The sequence below is a fragment of the Meles meles genome, chromosome 10, assembly GCF_922984935.1.
Source record: "Meles meles chromosome 10, mMelMel3.1 paternal haplotype, whole genome shotgun sequence".
Lineage (NCBI taxonomy): Eukaryota > Metazoa > Chordata > Mammalia > Carnivora > Mustelidae > Meles > Meles meles.
The window spans coordinates 20,477,569-20,497,660 of NC_060075.1; the positions used below are offsets into that span (position 1 = coordinate 20,477,569).

At 49.9% G+C, this 20,092-nt stretch overlaps 1 protein-coding gene across 2 annotated transcripts in view; it reads left to right on the forward strand.

The window, feature by feature from the left end:
• The window catches only part of PLXNA4 (plexin A4), a 424,337-nt gene that overhangs the window by 46,314 nt on the left and 357,931 nt on the right, over positions 1-20,092 (forward strand). For both annotated transcript variants that reach the window (XM_046020616.1, XM_046020617.1), the window contains exon 2: positions 17,147-18,412. In XM_046020616.1, coding sequence (XP_045876572.1) covers positions 17,228-18,412 — 1,185 coding nt within the window. In that variant the 5' untranslated portion in view covers positions 17,147-17,227. The remainder of the gene's footprint in view (positions 1-17,146; positions 18,413-20,092) is intronic.

The following is a 20,092-nucleotide window of genomic DNA, read 5'->3' on the forward strand; positions in this document are numbered from 1 at the left end:
GGAACGCAGGCCATTGGTCAGTTGCTTCATCGATCTGTCCAGGCTGAGCATTTTGCCTCATTGATTTTTCACTGCCAACTGCCTCCTGTTCCTCGGTTCACTTGGCGATTGCTTCGTTTCTTTTCAGTTCATTTTTCTGTGCCTATTTGACATTCGGCCACGTTGTATTGCCCTTACTTGCGGTAGGTGCTGATCACCCCTTTCCTAGGACAATCTCTGTGACCCTGGCAAAGGCCTTTAACCTCCCTGAGCCTGTTTCATCATCTAAATAGAGATGATGACTCCTACCTGAAGCATCTACAAGCTGGGGAGGCCGTTGGGTATCTGGGACAGTAGCTCCTGGGAAGCAAGACATGTTTGGTAAATGAACTGTGGTCTTGCTCAGACTAGGAAACAGAAGGAGAACCTCCATTTGAGGAGGGGCACTGAGATCTCCTAGCCCCGATTCTCAATCCCCCTACCAGTGCGTGCAGCTCGGGCCGTGCTGGCTCCTGAAAACAAGGTATATCCTCCTTGTAACCTCAACCCAAGTATGAATTTACCACTGTCCATTACTATCTAATAACACAGCTGAGACAAGGCTGGACATTAAATAGGACTTCGCTAGGGGTCTGGGGATAATAAAAGGGAACTAAATAGAGTTACTATAATAAGTCAAGGTGGTTCCCAAGTCAGGGTTTATTTTGCTTCATCAGTGGATGAAACCCCAGTTTAACGCCTGCTATGCCTCTATGAATAACTGTCCAGTTTTGGCCCTGAGCCAGACCTAATCTACATCTCTCAAAGTTTAGGCCTAAAGACAGAGGCCCAGAGAAGGCTGGATTCCCTCTCCTACCTGCAAAGGTGTGCCGTCAGTCCTAGCGACCTGTGTAGGTAGCCATCTCTTACCTGGATGACTTACATCATGGATGTTCACATAAATAGCTTTATACCCAAGGCCGGGACAGACAAGTCATTATCTCTCAATAAAACAGCAGCCCCAGAGGATCACCAGAAACACCTGCTTCACAAGCAGCGAGGAAGTGGGCCATCCAGACGAGGGTCTCTGAAGTCGAACCAGCTCTTTGGAGAGGAGGATGACGGGGTCTTTGAGTCTGGGAACAAGTTAGGAATAGAGGAAGAAGAAACCCATACTTTGTTTAGATAGACTCATTTTATGCTTCTTCCTTTCTCTGTGTTTATTTTGTTTTCCTGTCGATTTCATGTAATCACAGAGAAAATTGCGGCCTCTCTCAGCTGTGCTGAGAGGAACTTGGAGACGTGGGTTGTAACAGGTGTGCGGTGTTCTGCCAGGAGGTTAAAGGGAAGGGTGCTAAGTACCCATGGGGGCCGTGGTGACGGGGGACACACTGTTAAATCAGTGGGCCTTCAGCAGAAAGGGGAAATCAAGGCCACAGAGTCTCAATCATTTGCTCTAGCTGCTTCTCCTCACCTAGAGGTTTTCTTTGCAGACCCGGATCTCGAAAGCTTTTTTCCTTTTTCAGTAAGCAAAGCAAATTATCTTAAATTTCTCAATCTACTTGACAGAATTTTTATAAAGACTAAGTGAGAAAATAGATGTAAAATTGTTTTGAGGAACAGAAGCCAGCATACCAACATTTCCCAAAGTGTGTGCCATGGAACAGTGTTCCTAGAGATAGTAATAGATGTTATGCAATAAAGGATTCCTTAGTCAAACACATTTGAGAAACCTTGGTTAAGAATCCTACAACAAGTGTCTTTAGCAAAGAACTTCTCAGGACTTTTAATGAGCTGATGTGCATCTTGGCTCTCCAAGAGGGTGACCGGGTATTTCCCAAACTAGCTTAAGCAGGGACCCTTTTAGGGCAGAGCTTTGGGAAGGACCGATGTAGTTTCAGTGCTGTATTCATATAATTGCGTGGTTTTGGAGCAAGTGAGGTGAAGGGGGCATGCTTTCATGCAGAAAGTTTTGACGGGCATTTGTCTATACCAGTTTCTCATGTCAACACTTCTTCCCATTCTCTCCAGTGTCCATGAAGTGGCAACTATAAACAGGTGTTACTTAAAATACAGGAAAGTACTTTTGAAGGGAGAATCCCCCCCCTTTTTTTTTAAGTTAAAAACCATCTTACCCCACATGCTATAGCTTGGGGGAGCTTTGAAGACATTGTGCTAAGTGAACCCAGCCAGACACACTGGGGCAAGTACTGTATGACTCCATTTATCTGAGGTCCCTAGGGTAGTCAGTTTCATAGAGACAGAAAGCAGAAGCATGGTTGTCAGGGGCTGGAGGGAAGGAGGTTTGGGGGGTTAGTGATTAATGGGGACAGGGTTTCAGTGGCGGATGATGGAAACACTCTGGAGATGGATGCTGGTGATAGTTACGCACTAATGTGAATGTGGTTAATGCCCTGAACCATACACTTAAAAATGGTTAATATGGCAAATTTTATGTAATGTCCATTTTACCACTTTTCAAAAAGTTGATTAAAAAAAAATCTTGTCCCCTATCTGAGTTCTTTTGATTTCAGTGTAATTTCTGTCAAACTCTGCTCATCAGACCTTTGATGGTTTGCATAACTGAGTGCTCAGGATGCTCTTTATAACTTTGAGTGAAGAGAGAGAGCTTTTTGCTAAGACTGTGACTGAAGCTGATTAGCCTTTGCCATCTTAGCTCCTTGAATCTTATTAATTTTGGCCGAAAATTTATGAAGTTTACAAATTGGCCCATACTTTGTAAGCATTTGCAAATTTCCTTTAGTAAAACTGTGTTTATTTTGATGTGAGAGTGCTTCTTTCACACAAAAAAATAGGTGTAAAATGCTAGTTCCCTAAGGAAAATATTTTTTTTTAAATTTTTTATTGGCATCACTTTCCTGAGGTTGAGATCATTGGTGCGCCATCTACGTGATCAGGGGACTGTCACAAGGAAGGGCCCCTGATGACCAGGGGGCATTCTGTAGGCTTAGGTTCAGGTCTTTGCCTCATTTTGTATTTCACTGAGAATCAGTTTCTCATCTAGGAAATACTCTTAGCATCCTCTTGGGAGCGTTTAAATAAGGTGCCTTATGCAGACCACACTGATGGGTTCTCTGACAACTACTTCTTTCCGTGATTCTCTTTCACATCCACTTGGGCAGGGCTGGCTTGCAGATGACCTTGCCCTTGATGCCCCAAACAGAACTGTTGACTTCTTTGCTCCCCTGCAAAGTCTCCCCCATATCAGGAACGTGGCACTGCTATCCACCCAGTTCCGTTGGCTCAAGCCAGAATCAAGGTGGTGTCATGACTTTCAGTCTCTTCCTCCCCTCTCATTTCTTTAGGCACCAGCAAGCCCTGTTGGAGCGGGTTCTCTGTTTTCAGCACCAACACCCAAGCCAGGCCACCATCACTCCTCCATGACCTGCAGGTCTTCTCTTCCACCCATAAACCATTCTCCATCTAGCAGCCAGACTGCATTTGTCAATGATAAACCTGACCTTGCTTAAACCCTTTTCATGGCCTCCCATACCTTTTGGAATGAAATTCACATTTCTTCCCATGGTTTTAAAGGCCCTCTGTCGTTTGCCCCCTGCCTTCCTCTCTGACCCCATTACTCACTCTTCTCTGCTCATCAATGCCTTCCAGACCCTCAGCCTTCTGCCTTTTGCTTGCCAAGTCTGCCTGTCCTCAGAGTTTTTGCATTCACTTTTCCTTTGCCTTGGAAGACCCTTTCCCCAAATCTTTGCAAAGCTGGTTCCTTTTTTTTTTTTTAATTATTTATTTATTTATTTGACAGACAGAGAGAGAGAGAGAGATCACAAGTAGTCAGAGAGGCAGGTAGAGAGAGAGGAGGAAGCAGGCTCCCCACTGAGCAGAGAGCCCGATGCGGGGCTCGATCCCAGGACCCTGAGATCATGACCTGAGCTGAAGGCAGAGGCTTTAACCCACTGAGCCACCCAGGCACCCGCAAAGCTGGTTCCTTCTTGGTATTTCTTTAGCCCCCTGTAAACATGACCTCAGAAAGACCTCCACTGGTCACTCCAGTTGGGGACCCTTCCCCTGCCTACAGTGACTCTGTATCAAATGACTGTGTTTTCCTTTTTTTTTTTTTTTAATTTTAGTGCTATCTGAAAATAATTATTTTTTCTTAATCATGGTCTTTCTCCCTATTAAGTGTAAGTTCTGTGATAGCAAAGACTTGCTTTTCTTACCCATCATGCCCTCTTAGAACCTAGGTTCCTGGTACATAGTAGGAGCTGAGTTGGTGTTACTGAACAAATCCATGAATGGACCTGGGTCACCTTCTCTGCTTGATGCTTGGCCCCTCTCATATCATCCCTTAGCCACCCAGGCCTTGCCCAGTTGTGCTACCTCCCTGGGATGGAGGGAAGGGATCTCTTCTTCAGATGCAAGTTATCAAGACCTATCAAGGCGATGATACTTCAAACAGTTTCATTTTTATACATCAGGAAGCTAGAAGGCCTTCTTCTTCTCCCACTTAACAAGCACACATGTGTCCTGGGGCCTTCTAGACTCATCTGCCCTCCTACTTTTGACCGACGTTCTTCCGCGATGAAGTCTGATGGGTGACTTTGTGGTTTACAGGGAAGCATAGGATCTGTCTGAAGACCTCTGAGTTGTAGACTTGAAAAGTATGGCTTTGGGCAAGTTAATGACATCCTCTGAATGTCAACATTCATGTTGGCATTCATGTTCTATGTCATTCTATGAATGACAACTTGCTGTCCATGTCCCCATCTGAACAACAACAATCAGGGGTTGGATAGGGATGAATATGTAGTTTTGGAGTCATGAGTGCATATTGCATATGAAGGAGCTTGGGGAAGGCATGGTTTACACACAAAGGCGAGGTGGTGGGCGTGGAATTCCAGGCGGTGTAAGAGGAGGAGTTGGGAGCCGCTGGCTGGTGTTTTCTTCTCTGGGAGGAGAATTTTGTGTTTCCATCCACTGAGCAATGTGCAGAGCAGACTCATAAGAGCAGTGAGTCTACTTAAAGGCCTCCTGGGTTTTGCAGGGGATTCGACCCTCTGTCACACCTTGAATCCATCTCTTGGCCTCTTGTGTCCCCAGTGACACAACTTCTGAGCAGTCCTGAAAGGGGGAGTCAGCAGCATTCAACATGAATCTTCCTCTGCCTTGCCTTGCCGTGGGCCCTCCAGCACCATGCCCCTTCTGTTGTCTTGTCTCCTGGAGGAGGAGGAAGGCACAACTAATTCATAGTGTTGCTAGGGGAGGGAACCTGTGCGGTCAGGGGTGCAGCCAAGAGGGTCTGGCATTGATATGAGGGCAGAAGTTGACTTTGTTGAGGCCCATGGTCTGTTACTGCTTTGAGATGGACACCTTAGAGAATGGCGTCTGAGGGTCTTCACTATGCTGTGCCTTGTTGCGAAAGAGTGATGGGATGGGGGTTGAGATTGTCTACCCCTCGCCTCATGGGTTGCTGGTATAAATACAGAAGTAGGGTGGGATTTCAGCAGAGTGGGATGGGCAGAGAAGGAACTGGGAGATGGGAATGTGTGAATTAATTTAAAATTGTTTCCGGAAGCCACATGCCTCTTTGGTCATTTGGCTCATAGTCATGTGCCCAGCAGGTGGGACAGCGGCCTGACTCAGTCGTCCACATCCTCCCTGCTGGGGACCCAGTACCTTCAAGCACATGGGAGTAAGCAAGGGGGTAGGCCAACAACAAGTTCCTCGGGAGGAATAACATGCTACGCTAGCATTGCTTGATCAATACTAAACACTTTAAACATCCAGTGTTGTCATGGTGATGGAATTATCTCCAAACTTTAAGACATTAAACCCTCCTCTTAGGCTCCCTCCTTGCTTATTTCCAGGTAGTGGTGTCTGGCCCCAGAACTTTGCTGCAATCATTCTGAACACTTTTTTTTTTTTTTTTTAAAGGAGCGAATATAGCTCCGTTCGGCTTCCGGCTGCAAGGGAGATTTCTGCCAAGATTTGCGGCACGCAGCTGAAATATGTTTTGTATTTTATGAGCTTTGGCTCATCGTGGAATTAAATAGCACTAATTACATGAATATAGACCAGCAAGGGAGACAACTGTTCACTTCCTGATTTTCCCTGGAATTGAAAAAGAAAGAGAGGAGGTAGAAGGACAAGTAGGGGACTGAGGAGAGGGTCCTCCCACTAGATATTAAGTGACAACAGAAGTACTGTCATTTGGCCCAAACGTGCCCCCAGTAGGCTGCTCCTTCACGGTGCCGCTCATTGGTGGGGCTACTGGCTTCCTTATAGGAAGATTGTGTGGGCAGGAAGGGGGTTGGCTCTGCTGGGCCAGGGGTCAGGGGGCCATTGGGGAGCCAAATGCCAACTGGGGGAGAGGCTGAGGGCCAAGGACCTGAGAGCAGTGGGCTCCCAGCAGGGTTCCCCAGCATCCTGTATTTGGCACCTTTCCAAACCTGTTGACCTTTTTTTCAGCTAGAAAATTCTAGTTAGAGATTTCACACTTGTCTAAGGAAGGGAACCTTCATTCCTGTTTCCATTATTTTCTTGCTAAGGGAAGGAAAGGGAATGGACAGTGTCACTCTGTCATGGGTGTAAATTAAGCCCTTGGGCTGGGGTGTGGGAGCTGTGGCTCCTGCTGACTCTTCAGAGAGCTGTTGTGGGTGGGGCTCCCCAGAAGCCAGAACAACCCAAGGCCCCTCCCCTGCAGGGGGACCCCTGCAGGGTCAGCTTTGCTCCCTTGGATCTGGCTCGGTGCAATGGGCCAGAACCCGAGCTGACAAAGTGCATCCCACTAGAGCCTTCCTTATTATGAGAGACAAAATGGGCTCAGGGAGGGTGACTGAGGCCCACCTGACACACGAGTGCCCCCACATCCTCGGGGGGCAGGCTGTGGAACCCAACTGTGGCCGGCTCTCCCAAGGAACCCCGCAATTTAGATCTAGGCTACTACAAAGCCAGTGAGAGCAAAGGTGGGAAGAGCCTCAAGAGAGAACTTCAGTGGCCGGTGTTTTGTTTTCCAGTCAACACCACCACCACCCCCTCACCCCACCCCGGCCCCGGGTGTTGTAATCCATTCTGCTGTGTCTCTGCCACACGCGCCATTGGAGGGACCCTTGTGGCATCACGGGGGGTCTGGGTTCCCTGAGGCCTAAATGCCTTACTCTCACTTTTCCTCAATTTAGCCCAAGAAGAAACTTTGTGATCTCTCACCGCATCACCCTATTTCCAGAAACACCATTTTACAGACGGAGGAACTAAGGCATTAAGGAAAAAGGGCTGCAGGACTGTGACCCTTCGAGAGGGCCATTCCTGACTTCGTAGCATCCTTGCCGCGGTGATGCAGAGAAAGGAGGCTTTTATGGGTGACGTTGGCTGACACATGAACCGTGCACCATGGTGGGCTAAGGAGATCCCGCTTCTTCCCCCTGCCCGAGAGAGGAGAGGAGGGTCTGGGGAGGAGACGCTAGGCAGGATGAAGCCACACGTGGTGGTTTTGCTTACTGCTGCCAGGCTAGGAGTCCGGGCAGAGGATGGCCGGGCTAAAGGGAATGCAGCAGGAAGAGCTGCAGCGAGCCTCCCTTCCAGATGACAATCAGTCAGCCAGGCTAGCTTCAGCCCACCCTCCTCAGGCCACACGCATGCCAAGTCCAGCTGGGCATTTGACCCCAGATTCCCGGCCAGCCTGTGTCTTTAAATGAGACACTGGAAAGTTTACAATTCTGTCCTCCCAGCTCAGGCTGCTCTTGAGAATGTTGCGTTTTTAAAGCCTCACAGCCAGAGTTGGAGTAAAGAGAGTCATTGCTTAGCGACTCCCCCACCCGTAGCACAGTGCCTGGAATATAAAGGGCCACTGCGATGTAATAATAGAGTTCCATCCTGGGCTGCCTGGGCGCGCTGAAGCTCTGGCTCAGCTCTGCTGGGAACATGGCAGACTTGGCCAGGGAAAGGTGGTTCTGTCCCTGGGAGGCTCCCTCAAGGCCAAGGACAGGGAGGACTGGGGGAGGGGAAACCATAGATGGGGGCCTCAGGGGTCCAGGGACAACCTAATCTCTGAATGGGGACGGCTCACAGACTCACCCTCCTGCAGAGGCTTCTTCTAGGCTGGTTCCAAAGGCTCTGTCCATGGTAATCACGGTTCCCCAGCCCCCTTTAATACACGGGGAAATGAGGATTAAGAGAGCCTTGAGCAGCTGAGCTTGGTGCTGAATTTCCTGGGGACCAGGGCTGGTTGCCTGGAGGCACAGGGACTCTACATCTGTGCCTGGCTCCCCAGGACTCCCTTTTCCCCATCCCTTATGCCCTTCTTCAGCCCTTCCCCCAGCTGCCAACGTCACTTTTCTCATTGCTCCAAAGAACAGAAGCAGAGCAGAGGGAAAGCAGGCTCACGACCTGCCCTAGCTATTGCTGCATTCTGGTTTTGTGCTGGGTTATGGCCACACTGACCTTTTGGAGTCCCCCATGCACATATGACTGTCCTGTGACAGTGGCGTGACCTTCTCTTGGGATGGCAGTTGCTTTGGCTTGATTTTCCCCTCCTAGTGGTGGTGATGGATTGCACCGTGACATCCCCACCCTGAGGCACTTTTCCTTTTATGAATGTGGCACTCATTTCTGCAACAGCCATGAGGAGGAGGGGCAGCAGGGAACCCTGGGGGGCTGTGTGCCCATCACAGACTTTGGGGGCAGCCAGTGCATGACCAGACCACAGATGTCACATGCAAATCATAATTCTTCAGAAAAATCAAGTAACAGTCCATGCCTCCCACTTCTAGAAACCAAGAGTCTAATGTGAGAAAAGCAGGCAGGAAAAAAATACTGCTTACTTACTAAGGACGTTCTTCTGAGTGCATAGATTACAAACTAGAGTAGGAATCTAAAAAAGGCATTTGTCTGTTTTGCTAATTTGGATGTCTAGTGTTTCTTGAATTAAATAGGAAGGAGACCCGGGCTGTGTTCCCCAGTCCCCCTCCCTGCCCTCAGCTGCACACACGTAGCACCTCCCTAGCCCTCAAACTTTGGAAGGGCCACTGAGGAACGTGAAGGGTTTTCTGCCTTACAGACATTGGCATGGTCATCTCTTACCCATCTAGGCACAGGTACTTGCAATCTGGCTTTGGGAACAAGGAGGGGGTGGCTGGCACCTAAAGGGGGTGCCCTCTAGGGGCAGCCTCATGTACTACATGGATCAGAGCTGCCCAGCGTCCTCCCCGCCCCCGTCCCCTGCCCGCCTCCGGTCCCCCAGCCCAGTGCCCAGCCTGGGCTGTGAATCCCAGCTCTGATAATGCTGGCTAGTTCTACCTGCGTTAGGGTGTTGTCAACTGCTGTCACACACATATCCACCATTTCAGAACATTGTCCCAGTAATGGTTTCTCTCTTGCCTTCATGTGTGGGTCCTTCTATCTCTGGGCTCCATCCTCCTATAGAGCCTCAGAATCTTCTTTATCCCACTAGTGAAATGCTCTGTAGGGAAGTCCTATCTATTTCCTACCTACTTTGATGTGCAGACAAAGCCAGGACATTTCTTCACTCTTCACAGGGCTACACCTGGATACTGTGTGAAAATGTAGAGGCTAGGAAAGGTGGGCCGTAGCTTGTGGCTACCTCTTACTAACAACCTCATGGTGCATGGATGGGGAAGCACCCATTTTTGGTGGTTCATTAGCTTCCTGTCTTCCAGCCTTGCCTGGACAAGAGATGAACATGTCTAGTGTGGCACTGAAGAGGAGGCTAGGGGAAATGAGTTTCCTGGCAGGGGTTGGCCAGTGGAGCTCTGCAGAGCTTACCAGTGACTGGAGATGACCTTAAGGGGGACAGCTGGAGGGTCCTATAGGAGACTGTTAGTCACTAGAGGGCAGGACTTCTTCTTTTTCAAAGATTTATTTATTTATTTTAGAGGGGGGGGCAGGGAATGAGCATGGGGGTGAGCCCCATGAGGAGCCCAATCCCATGACCCTGAGATCATGACCTGAGCTGAAATCAACAGTCAGACGCTTGACCAACTGAGCCACACAGGCGCCCCAAGGGGGTACTGTCTTCTGCTTGATACTGTCTTCGGCTTTAGAGTCTGAACCCCTTGCAGCCAGCTCGGAACCCCTTGCATAGTACTTGCTCAATCAACATTCATTGGCTGGATGAAAGAATACATGCTGATTCTAGCAACTGTGTCTTCTACCTCGTCTAAGTTTTCCTCCATGCAAGTTTGCTCCCTGTCCTCAACAAGGTCTGTGCTGATTTTCTCTGCTGAGGAAGTGATGGTTCTCAAAGACTAATTTGTGGACTCAAGGCAACTTGCTATGATATTCCAGCGGGTAGACTGAAAGCTCTCATTGTAGATCCTGGATAAAAGAGACAGTTTCCCTGATGCACTTGAAGTCATGCCTGAAGCAGACAAAACTGAGTATTTTAAGTAGTTGGAAGTGCTGGATCAGAGCAGAGCAAAACCAGCATTTTGAGTTTGGTCACTGTTGGAACAAAGGGCCCAGCACCCAGGTTTCCTCTGTACTTCCGCTGTAGGTGGTCCCAGATGCCATTGCAGACACATGGCAGGGGAGTGGTCATTCATTCGTTCATCCATCACTCATTTATTCATCCATTCATTCATGTGTTCTCAAACATTTATTACATACCTATTATCAGGTATTACATACCTATTATTACATACCTGTGTATCAGTCTCTGATACTGGAAGTGGAGAGAATCGTGGTAAAGGATAAATTTCTGGCTTCTAGAAGCTCACATTTTAGGGAGGGGACAGCATCAGTGGACAAATACAGCAGAGTTTGTACAGTGTGAGACTCTGGGGGGCACTGGTTCATCTACTACCCTATCACAGGGGCATCCTACACCAGACACAAGGCCAAAGATGGCCTCTTCAGAGATGTGATCCGAGGTGAGGCAGGGTTGAGGAGTGGGGATCCCAGGGAGTGTAAGCCACCTATCCAGAAGACACAGAGGCTAGGATAGTCACCATGGGGTCCCACCATGGGACCTGCCAGCGCTGCCCTCAAAGCAAACACCCAGCAGACAGAGGAGCACTGTGTTGGATTCTGAAAGTCAGCACACAAATACACATACACACACCATCACACACCCAAATCTTACCTGAAATAAAGCACCACTGTTTGCAGAATTCTAGGTTATCTCTGTGGCCAGCAGGACGTGGAGAACTCTTTCCCCTGTGAAAGGATAGTCTATTAGAGAGGAAGGGGGAAGAGACACTTTAGTCTTTGGGCTGGAAGTCTGGATTTTTCTGTGTATGGGTTTGGATTATTTCTTTAACAAATTCCAGAACCCACACTGGCTTATGCAGAAGGGGAATTTTTGGCTCATGTAACTGGGAAGTGTAAGCATAGAGCTGGTTTCAGCACACTTGATCTAGACATCTATGTGATGTCACCAGGACCTGGGATCCAGTAATTTCCATTCTCTTGCTCAGCTCTTCTCTCCTCAGTGCTTTGGGCTCATTCTCTTCAGGCTCCCCTCCCCACCTCCCACTCCCATCGTTATAGGATGGTGCTCACAGTTCTCAGGTGAATACTTACTTCTCCAAGGTCACATCCAGTGGAAGACCTAGAACTTTTCCCTCAGCACTCTCATCCAAAGCCTGTGGCCTCTCAGAGATTCTGACCTGACCAGGTATCTATTCCTGAACCAATCAGGGTTCAGGACATCCCTGTCCCCCGCCCCGCTCCCACCCCTCCAGCAGCTCTGTACTGATTGGTTTGGACCCAAGTCATGTGCTCTCCCTTGAACCAGGAGTAGATACCATTCGCTCAGAAGCTTTTGGGCTGAGAGAGGGTGAAGAGGTGGATCCCTAGAGGGTAAATGAATGGTACCAGAATATAAAGTGTCCCCTATCTCTAACAGTGTCTTTCAAAGGTTTTGTTGATCATGACTGTATTAGTCAGTGTTCTCCATAGAAACAGAAACTCTGCGTGTGTGTGTGTAGAGAAAGAGATTGCCTTTAAGGAATTACATTAACAGTTGTGGAGGCTCCAAGTCTAAAATCTGTAAGAGTAGGCCCACAAACTAGGGACTCAGAGGAGAGCCATGTGGGTCCACAGACTGCAAATTCAGCAGAAAGCCAAAGGCTGTCTGCTGGCAGAATTCCTTCCTGCTTGGGGAGGTCAGTCTTCAACTCTTTGGATGGCCACTTTATGCAGGCGGTGGGGGAGTCTTTCACCCCAAGTCCACTGATTTAAATATTAATTTCATCTGGAAACATCCTCATGGAGACATCCAGAATAATGTTTTCCCACATATCTGGGCACCATTGGCCAGCAAAGTTGACATATAAAATTAACCATCACCATGGCTAACGTTAAGAAATACATTTGTCTCACACTCAACACATACACATTTATGGCTCAAATAAAAGTCACGCTAAATCGTGGTTATCCTTCCTCAATGTGGCATAGTCTTATTTTTCTCCTCTATTTTATTTCATAAAAAAGCACGTGGGACCCACTCAGTTGGTTTCTGGATTCACGGTATGTCGTAGAGATGGTCTTTTGAAACACCATCCCAGAATAAGTTTTCAGAATGCTCTATCATCTCATAGCAAAGGTCTTTCTAAGTCCCAGCATGACTTTGCATTACCTCAGCCCGCACCTGTACCTGTATGTGCCTCAGTTTCCTTATTTGTAAAGGAGACGTACTTACAAATACTTCTTCTACCTAACAAGGTTGTCATGAACACTAAAATCAGAACAAGGTAATGTATATGAAAACATCTTGTAAACTCTAAAGTAATTTCATGAGGCAATTGCTGTTTTAAACTAGTCTATAATAACTTTCTTCTCTACCACTCAGGGATCTGAGAGGCTGGTGCTGTTTCATGAAAATGAGTTTGAGCTCTTCAACACTTGCCACATAAAACAAAGACAGCCCCAATTTCTTGAATCAAAATGGTGATCGGCTTCTAAAAATGAGTCCCAACTCCTCCGAGATCATTCAGAATTAAAATATGATTTCAAAGAAGGGAAAAGTGTGGTATGTTTGGGTTCAATGCAGAGACTTTCAGTTATCCAGCCTTCTGCCCCTTGCCCACTCTGCTAGTTCAGTGAGGCCTTTGATCTGCTCTTGGGGTGACTCAGTCACGTCACTTGCCTTCAAGGATCAGAGATGGACTGGTCCTACCTCCAATACTTTTAAAACCAGCTAATTGATGCCCCCAGACAAGACGTCATAGGCAGGACCTAGAACTGGGAGCAGGGTTTCCTAACTTGGGTCACCACCTTACAAGGACAGATGTTCTGGAATGGAGCTGCCCAGGCAGGCCAGTCCTCAGGGACAGAGCTGCTCTGCCCACTTGTGAATCTTAGAGCTGGGGGCAGGGGGCGTTTCGGCTGGGTCACACCCAGCCCAGACAAACTGGAGCCCACAGCCTTGCTTGTTCCTTTTCTTTTCCATTTCTCTGTTACTTGTTTCCTAATCAGTCCTTCCGTATTGTGTAAAATATGAGGCTGGTTATTCCCATCACATGTTATTGTTTTCTGTGGGTGCCCCCCTCTCTGGGCGCAGTAATTTCACCATCCCCAGATGAGGGTGATAAGTGTTTGAGATGCATAACTGTGTCTCATTTCAGTGTCTAAAAGAAGATGGAGAAAGAGCCCCGGCACCTTTCTGCTCAGTAAATTCATAATTACAGGCTTCCTTGCCTGGCTTCTTATGAACTGGAGAACTGTTGATTGGTGTGTGGGTCTGTGAGTATGTACAGTTAGGGTGGAGGCGTGGCAGGCACCCCCTCCCCCCCGGTGCCTGGCAGGTTCCTATACAGGGACTGCAGCAGGTTCCCTCCAGAGAGCTGGTGGCTGAGCCCTGGGCAGCACCTGCCTGTCTGGAATGAGGATTACCAGCCCTGCTGGAATTTGGTTGTTGGCAGCAATGTTCTGAGAGCTCTGTTAGCCAGAAGAACATATGGCATTCAAAGAGCATGCTCCTCTAGACAAAGGCCAGGGAGCAGGTGTTGAAATGGTTTCAGACAAAGTTGGAGGACAAGTGCAGGTGGTGGAAAGAGCACTGGACAGGGAGTCCAGAGACCAGAGCGTCACACCGACCCCATCTTCAACTCACTATGTGACCTTCTGCAAATCATTTAACTTCCCTGGATCACAGCTTCCTTGTCCTTAAAATCACAGATTGGAACTCTTTACCCTGGATTGTCTCTTCCCGATGAAAGACTTCTAGATTCTTCTCTGATACTTGGATTGGCACAGGCAGCTCAAGATGAGCCATCCTGAGTCCTCATCTCTCCCGCTGAGATGGTGCCATCAGGTACCGTCTTGTTATCATAATCCCAACCCTGTTCATCTCATTTCAGTCTTGTCAACAAGAACAACAACTATCATTTGATAAGTACTTGCTGCTCGCCTGCCCGGAGGCCCTGGGCCAGGTGCTTTCCATCACGAACACTTTGAGAGGTGAAATAGTGGTGCCCGAGGGATCGATATTATCTGCCAGGTTATGCTCTGTGGGTCCCAGGGGCTTGGCTTCCTCCTACAGAGCTGTCCCGGGGTTTTTCTCTTTGGGGACTTAACGTGGATTGAAAAGGGCTTCTGTGTGCTCTGTATTCTGGACTCTAGAATTGTGTGTCTCTAGAAAGACTATGGATTTTGTGGTTTGATACAGGCCTGGGTTTCAACCCCAACCCTGCCACTTATTATTCCAATCCAGAGCTAAGTCTCCTCACCAGGGAAGCAGGTGAAACCACTCCGAGCCCAGTGCACCGCTGTGCTGATCAGGCAAGGGGGTCAGCGCACAAGCTCGTACGTGGGGCCTGGAACGGCAGATGATGTTCCTCCGTGCCTCTCTCTGCCCAGGAGAAAACAGGTCTTGAGTCTCGGCTGTGTATCGGGCATGAGCCTGGCACTGTGGACCCACCAGCGAGCACGACGGGCCTCCCTGCCCCCACGGAGCCCATGGCCCTCAACCCCAAACTCCAGTGCTCCTGCAGAGACTGAATCAGTGGAAGGACGGGGGCCCATCTTTAGGGGCCTGTGCTCTTTTCTCGTAAGTGCCCCTTCTCAATACCCTGCACTTTACAGTCTCCAGCTCGCAGGGATGTCCAGACGAGACTCGGGGCTTCTCTTTAAGCCCTGTCTCCTACCCGACCCTGTGCTCCAGACAGACTGTCCCTGGTGTGCGCCATCTGACAGGCTTTTGCAACTCTGACCCCTCCCCAAGGAGGCCCTTCTCTTCCAGCTCCAAGTATCCCTGCTTAGTTCATAGCCATCCCACAGCCTTCTCCTTGCTCCCTCACCCCAGGCTGGAAGTCAGCGTTCCTCATGGGAACATTCTACCATCTGTCACACAGCAGCCCGCTGTCCGCGTAAGTCAGGTTCTGATGGCATCTACCTGATCTGACCCCCGGGTTCTCGGAGGGTCCCTGCAGCCTTGGCTGTCCTGGGATCCCACAGCATTTTGCACGTTCCGACTGTGCCCCGTGCCGACATCTGTCACATGGGGGAGTGAACGCAGGCCCCAGGCTGGCACGACTGTTCTGGGCTGCGGCTAGGCAACCAGTCTTCCTCCTCTGGTGTGCCTTTGAGAGGACCTGGGCTTTCTGTCGGGATTTCAGCTGACGTTGAGTCTTGGCTTTCTCCTTTCTTCTCTTGGCCTTCATGGAAACATGGACTCTCCCTGTGGTTGGGGCAGCGGGTGGGGGGGGGGGCGGTTCTCTTGCTCTGTGGTCTACCTCTTCCCACCACCTCGTTATCGAGGATGTGGGGTTAAATGAGAGAAATTCAGCAAAGCTGAGATGCCCCCAAATAAGATGTAGGCCATTCCTGCCCTTAGTTCTCTCAAACTGGAAGAACTAGGAAGCCATCCTCTTGAATACAAATGAATGAGACCGTTAGGACTGAGCGCTGTTTTGTCTCAAGGGGAGTTATTCATTCATTCATTCATTCATTCATTCATTCATTCATTCATTTATGGGACCACTTATTAAACTGTTTGTTCTCTCCCTGTAATGAAAACCTCTCACAAGAGGCCCCAGTGGGAGAGGCAGCCAAGGTCTGCCTCGTTAAAATGACATCAGGGCTCAGAGCTGGGCAGCATACCTGGAGGACCCAGTCACCACAGAGGGATCCAGGATCAGCATCGTGCACCACTTGGCAGTGGACAGGTGCAAAGGAAAAGCATAGGTGTAGACCCAGAGGGCTGGGGCTGTAAGAGACAGCCCCCAGGAAAGGGCTTTCTGAACTATTGTGCTGTGCGTGAATACAGCTGGCGTCCGTGCCCACCGCTCCAGGCTGGGGTGAACGGAGATGGATTAGCGGTGAAGAATGAGAACCCACTGTCGACTTGCACACCTGGGTTTGAATCTACCTCTCCCCCTTACAGCTCTGCAAGTTGTATAACTTCCTTAAGCTACAGGCTGGGGACAGCCGTACTGCTGACTTCAGAGGATGGGGTGTCAGGGTGTCAGCAGGAGACGCCACATGCAAATCAGTTTATTTGTGCAAAGGTTAATATAGGAAATCTTCACAAATAGTTCCTAAAGGTGTGGCTCCTTAAGAGGCAGAGTGGTATTTGGGGGGTAGGAACAGCGAGCTCCTCTAGGACCAAGTGGTAGGGGCAGGAGGTGGTTCACAGAACCTGGAGACAGAGGCAGTGTAGGGAGGCATGCCTAGGGCCACTGAGACCTGGGGGTGAGAGTGGCAACCAGTGAGGGCAGCCCACCCCCATCCTCCTGTCCCCTTCCCTCCCCTCCCTGCCGGCTTTCCTCTACCACCAAGGAACAGGTCTGCAAGCACCGTGCCAGGCCGGAGGGCAGGCAGCCCATGCACGCACAGTCCACCCAGGTCAGCCTCCCAGGTACAGAGAGGGGCGGGACGCAGATCTGGAGAGGCAGCTGAAAGAGTCCCCAGCACTGAAGGGTTTGTGTGATGGAACAAGACGGTCTCTGGAAGGTGCTGGACAGTGGCTGTTCCAAAGCCAGGCATCGGGTAGCGAGTGGTTATGGTCATCCTTGTCATCACTATGATCATGGTTATTACCATTATTGTTATTGTTGAGGTTGCCCTCCTGCCACCCAGCCCTGGCTGTCCCACGCACGCGTGGCGGCGGAGTCCCTTAGCCTTCAACATCTCTGTGGCAGTTCTCTGTCTCTGCACGAGCAGAGGGCTTTCCGGGTCCAGCCGCACCAGCTGTGGGGGGAAACTGAGCCGCTATCATTGTTGTCCGATATCACATCCTTGCTTTCCCCCGCAGGGAGCCTCTCCTCCTGAGTCCTGGCCCACCGAGGGGACCCTTGTGCCGAGTGCTGCCGTGCCGCGAGGACCTGTTTCTGAAATGAAAGCCATGCCTTGGAACTGGACCTGCCTTCTCTCCCATCTCTTGATGGTGGGGATGGGCTCCTCCACTCTGCTCCCCCGGCAACCCCCACCACCGTCCCCGAAGCGGTCTTTTGTCACGTTCCGTGGGGAGCCAGCCGAGGGTTTCAACCACCTGGTAGTGGATGAGAGGACAGGGCACATTTACTTGGGGGCCGTCAACCGGATCTACAAGCTCTCCAGTGATCTGAAGGTCTTGGTGACCCACCAGACAGGGCCGGATGAGGACAACCCCAAGTGTTACCCACCCCGCATCGTCCAGACATGTAACGAGCCACTGACCACCACCAACAATGTCAACAAGATGCTCCTGATAGACTACAAGGAGAACAGGCTCATCGCCTGTGGGAGCCTTTACCAAGGCATCTGCAAGCTTCTCAGGCTTGAGGACCTCTTCAAGCTGGGGGAGCCCTTCCACAAGAAGGAACACTACCTGTCGGGAGTCAACGAGAGCGGCTCCGTCTTTGGAGTGATCGTCTCCTACAGCAACCTGGATGATAAGCTCTTCATCGCCACGGCGGTGGATGGGAAGCCGGAGTACTTCCCTACCATCTCCAGCCGGAAGCTGACCAAGAACTCGGAGGCAGACGGCATGTTTGCTTATGTCTTCCACGATGAATTTGTGGCCTCGATGATTAAGATTCCTTCGGATACCTTCACCGTCATCCCCGACTTTGATATCTACTATGTCTATGGCTTCAGCAGTGGCAATTTTGTCTACTTTTTGACCCTCCAGCCTGAGATGGTGTCTCCGCCAGGCTCTACCACCAAGGAACAGGTCTATACCTCCAAGCTCGTGAGGCTCTGCAAGGAGGACACAGCCTTCAACTCCTATGTGGAGGTGCCCATCGGCTGTGAGCGCGGCGGGGTAGAGTACCGCCTGCTGCAGGCCGCCTACCTGTCCAAAGCCGGCGCCGTGCTCGCCCGGACCCTTGGAGTCCGTCCGGAGGATGACCTCCTCTTCACTGTGTTCTCCAAGGGCCAGAAGCGGAAAATGAAATCCCTGGATGAGTCGGCCCTGTGCATCTTCATCTTGAAGCAGATCAACGATCGCATTAAGGAGCGGCTGCAGTCCTGCTATCGGGGGGAGGGTACGCTGGACCTAGCCTGGCTCAAGGTGAAGGACATTCCCTGCAGCAGCGCGGTGAGTCAGGGGAGGGCCCGTGAGCTGGGAGGGCAGGGTGTGCCAGGGGGACACTAGCCTGTGGCTTCCATGGGATGGGATTCACCCATCCAAGTTTGCAAGTGAGACAAGCACATCCCATCTCTGGGTCTCATTGGACTCAGATCAGGGCCGGGTCAAATGCGTTGTGTTGTGTCTATGACGCTGAGCTTATCAGAGTTGGAGGTAGAGCTGAATGGTAGGTTTCCCATCTGGGCACTTTATTCCATGTTGGCGTGTGGTTATAGGGGAACATGCTTGGAATAAGCGGGGATTCTGTTATATAGTTATATGCACCAGGCGTTGTTAAGGCCAGATTATTGTGTCCTCTGGTACGAGACATGGATCCATCCTTCCTACTGACTGTGCCTGGAAATTGCTTCCCTGGGAGCTTGGAATGAAACCATTAGTGGGAATAATGGAGCCAGGTATTCTACATTTGGGATAGATCTGGAACTTCAGGAGCATTATGATTTAGTTCCTTGAGTATCTTTAGGAAAGGGCAAAATGAGAGCAGAAGTAGGGTGGGAGTCCAGGGCACATAGGAGCAGGTGCAGAACTTACTTAGGAGACTGCATTTCTGAAGCATTTTCTGTGTGCCCGGTTCCAGGCAAGAGACTTGCCAAGCAGCCTTGAAACAGTGCTGGGTGACAGAAATGCTGAAGGAAACCGAAAAGAGGTGGGGAACGGAGGGTGGGTTTAGGAGGCCTTCCCAGGGCCTTGCTGGGCAAACACAGGTGCAGCAGATCATGGCCCGGCTTGCCGTGGCCGGACTTCTGTTCATCTTGAAAATGATTCCTGTAACTTAGAGGCTCACTTATGAGCATCTTCTATGCCTGTGTCCCCCTCCTTTCCCCTTTTTATCATTCACTTAAGAAATCATGAACCTCCGGGGCACCTGAGTGGCTCAGTGGGTTAAAGCCTCTGCCTTCAGCTCGGGTCATGATCCCAGGGTCCTGGGATCGAGCCCCGCATCGGGCTCTCTGCTCCACAGGGAGCCTGCTTCCTCCTCTCTCTCTGCCTGCCTCTCTGCCTACTTGTGATTTCTCTCTGTCAAATAAAAAAACAAAATAAAAAAAAAAAGAAATCATGAACCTCCTTTGAGAAAAATCTATCCTGTGATCTTAATGTAGAGAGAAGAAAGGAGAATTCACACACAGGTAGAAGTATGTGATTCTTGGAGGCCAGTCCAACTTTGGTGGAATGCCACATTAGGAAAATGTATCTTTTTTAAAAAAGATTTTATTTATTTCTTTGACAGACAGAGATCACAAGTAGGCAGAGAGGCAGGCAGAGAGAGAGAGGGGGAAGCAGGCTCCCTGCTGAGCAGACAGCCCAATGCGGGACTCGATCCCAGGACCCTGAGATCATGACCTGAGCCGAAGGCAGAGGCTTTAACCCACTGAGCCACCCAGGCGCCCCAGGAAAATGTATCTTGATTGACTTTCAGAGTCTAAGTTTCCCTTCATGAAGTATAGCTACTTGTCAAACACATCTCAGAGGACACTGGCTCCCAGGCAGCTTGTGGGGAGGTCATTCCTATGGGCACCGGGACTCCGGGGAGTGGTGGGGGGGTAGGGAAATGGAGGAGAAGGAAGGGACTCAGCAACGTTGGTCTTCAGGGCCTTAACATTTAGGCTCAGGCTGTTTTCCAGTGGTGAG